The sequence below is a fragment of the Plasmodium gaboni genome, chromosome 3, assembly GCF_001602025.1.
Source record: "Plasmodium gaboni strain SY75 chromosome 3, whole genome shotgun sequence".
Lineage (NCBI taxonomy): Eukaryota > Apicomplexa > Aconoidasida > Haemosporida > Plasmodiidae > Plasmodium > Plasmodium gaboni.
The window spans coordinates 425,951-428,252 of NC_031483.1; the positions used below are offsets into that span (position 1 = coordinate 425,951).

The window sequence follows — 2,302 nt, forward strand, 5'->3', positions numbered from 1 at the left end:
ATAAGAAGAAACTGAAAAAATAAAATCACACAAAATATATATATATATATATATGTATATATTATATATATGTATATATTATATATATGTATATATTTATATATATGTATATATTTATATATATTTCCAATTATTTTTTATTTTTATTTTATACTTTATTATGGGGGATACATACGATGAAGCAACCAAATTTAATTTGAAGGCGCTCTTATTTGTTAGTACACCCTATAATAATAAAAAAATAAAATAAAATAATAAAAAATAAATATATTTTTATATACATATGTATATGTTTATATTTGTTGTGATATTCTATTAATCCTTTCTTTACACACCCTTATATCCTCTTTTAAAAAAATATTTCTCTGAATATTCTTCTTAATAGCCTTATTATTAATTATACTACTATTCCTTTTATTTAATATTAATATCTTTTTTTTACTCTTCTGAGAGGAAATTATAAATGCCTTTAATTTGGATATATCAGTACGTTTACTTTCTATATTGTTTTTTTGATTTATTAATAAAAACAATAAAAAAAATGAGAACAGAAGAAAAGGCATTTTCTTTTTCTTTTTTCTTTGTTTGAGATTATAACAAAAAAAAAAAAAAAAAAAAAAAAAAAAATACAAATATAATTATATCACGAAAACATATTGAAAAATGATAAAAGTTATAAGAGAAAAATATTATATTTCAAAAAAATAATAAAATATAAATATAATATGCTTTTTGTTATATATTTAAAAAAAAAAAAAAAAAAAAAATTTTATTTTTAAAAAAGAAAGAATCGGTTTCTTTTCAACGTTATGATTATATATTATATGACTAGAGAATTACCAAAAAAAAAATACACAAAAAAAAAAAATAAATAAATAAATAATTAAATATATACATATATATATATATATATATATTTTTTTTTATGTTGAACTTTAAAATTTCTTTTTTTTTTAAAGAAAAAGAACTTTTATTTTTATAACTTTTATTTTTATAACTTTTATTTTTATAACTTTTATTTTTATAACTTTTATTTTAATAATTTTTATTTTCAATATACTTTTTTTAAACATCCGACAAATAATTGATAAAATGGAAGAATCGTCCTGCTCTTATTAAGGATACATTATAAAGATTCATATGGACATCACTTAACATAATAACACTTATATTATTTGTTGTTTTTTTCTTTTTTAATTCAATACATTTTTGTTTATATATTTGTTGTAAATTTTTAAAATTATAAGTTATTACACCATTTGATATTTTGTTTGTTTTGTTTTTTTGTTTTATCGTATTTGTGTCAAGAGAACTTTTTTCAAACAAATCAGAACTGCTATAATGATCAGATTGAAAAGACATATTCGATATATCATTTTTATTTTGTTCATGGTTATATTTTATTTTTTTATTTTCATTTATATTAGTTTTTATTTTTTTCTTGTTGTTATTTTCTTTCTTTATAGTATCTATACTATCTAAGCATAATAATAATGTTGTTAATACACGACTATGATTATTATTATAATGATTAGGAGATGAAGACGGAGATATATATACATTATTTGTTTCGTTTTCATTATTTAATAAATTAATATATTCTTTGTCAAAATGATTATGTTTATTATTATAATCATTGTCATTTATAAATTCTTTCTGAACATTTTTTGCTAAAATATCTATTCCATCTATAATTAAAAATACATGTTTGTAAATATTTTTTTTTAAAATATATTTACATTTATTAAATACTTTTAAAATATTCCGTTCAGTGTCATTAAGATATATGCCAAATAATGTATTTAAATTTACTATATGTGTATAGAAATTTTTATATTTGGTTTTTAAGAAATGAAAAAAATGAAGCTTATTCATTTCTTCACAGTTATATATAAATATTCGTGTATATGTTTCTATATTATATATTTGTAAATACAATTCATTTTCTTCATTTAATAAATTTAATATGGATGATATATTTTTATAAAATGTTATATTCTTTCTGTTCACTTTATCATCTGAAATGGAAATCATTTCATTTTTATTTTGTAAATATAACGTCTTGTCTTCTTTATTATATACATTAATATGTTTATGATCACTTGCTTTTTTTTCATCACTATCATATCTTTTATTTTTTTTCTGTTCCTTATATTTAACATGAAAAGTTTTTTCTTCTCTTGGCACATTATTCAAATCTTTATCATTTTCTTCTACTATGTAAAAAATAGTATCTGTTGGATTTTTTTTTTTTTTTTTTTTTTTTATTATATTGTATAAATATAATTTATATTCCTTATTC

At 16.9% G+C, this 2,302-nt stretch overlaps 2 protein-coding genes across 2 annotated transcripts in view; both read right to left on the reverse strand.

Annotated features, from left to right (window-relative positions):
• Positions 1–563, reverse strand: part of PGSY75_0313300 (apicoplast conserved ycf19 protein precursor, unknown function) — a gene marked incomplete at both ends in the record, with an annotated part of 1,153 nt that extends 590 nt beyond the window's left edge. The window contains 3 exons of the mRNA XM_018783986.1: positions 1–11; positions 155–225; positions 336–563. The exon at positions 1–11 is cut by the window's left edge and continues 67 nt beyond it. Coding sequence (XP_018643569.1) covers positions 1–11; positions 155–225; positions 336–563 — 310 coding nt within the window. The remainder of the gene's footprint in view (positions 12–154; positions 226–335) is intronic.
• Positions 564–1,065: 502 nt separating this feature from the next.
• The window catches only part of PGSY75_0313400 (hypothetical protein), a gene marked incomplete at both ends in the record, with an annotated part of 2,106 nt that continues 869 nt past the window's right edge, over positions 1,066–2,302 (reverse strand). Inside the window, one exon of the mRNA XM_018783987.1 lies at positions 1,066–2,302. This exon is cut by the window's right edge and continues 869 nt beyond it. Coding sequence (XP_018643570.1) covers positions 1,066–2,302 — 1,237 coding nt within the window.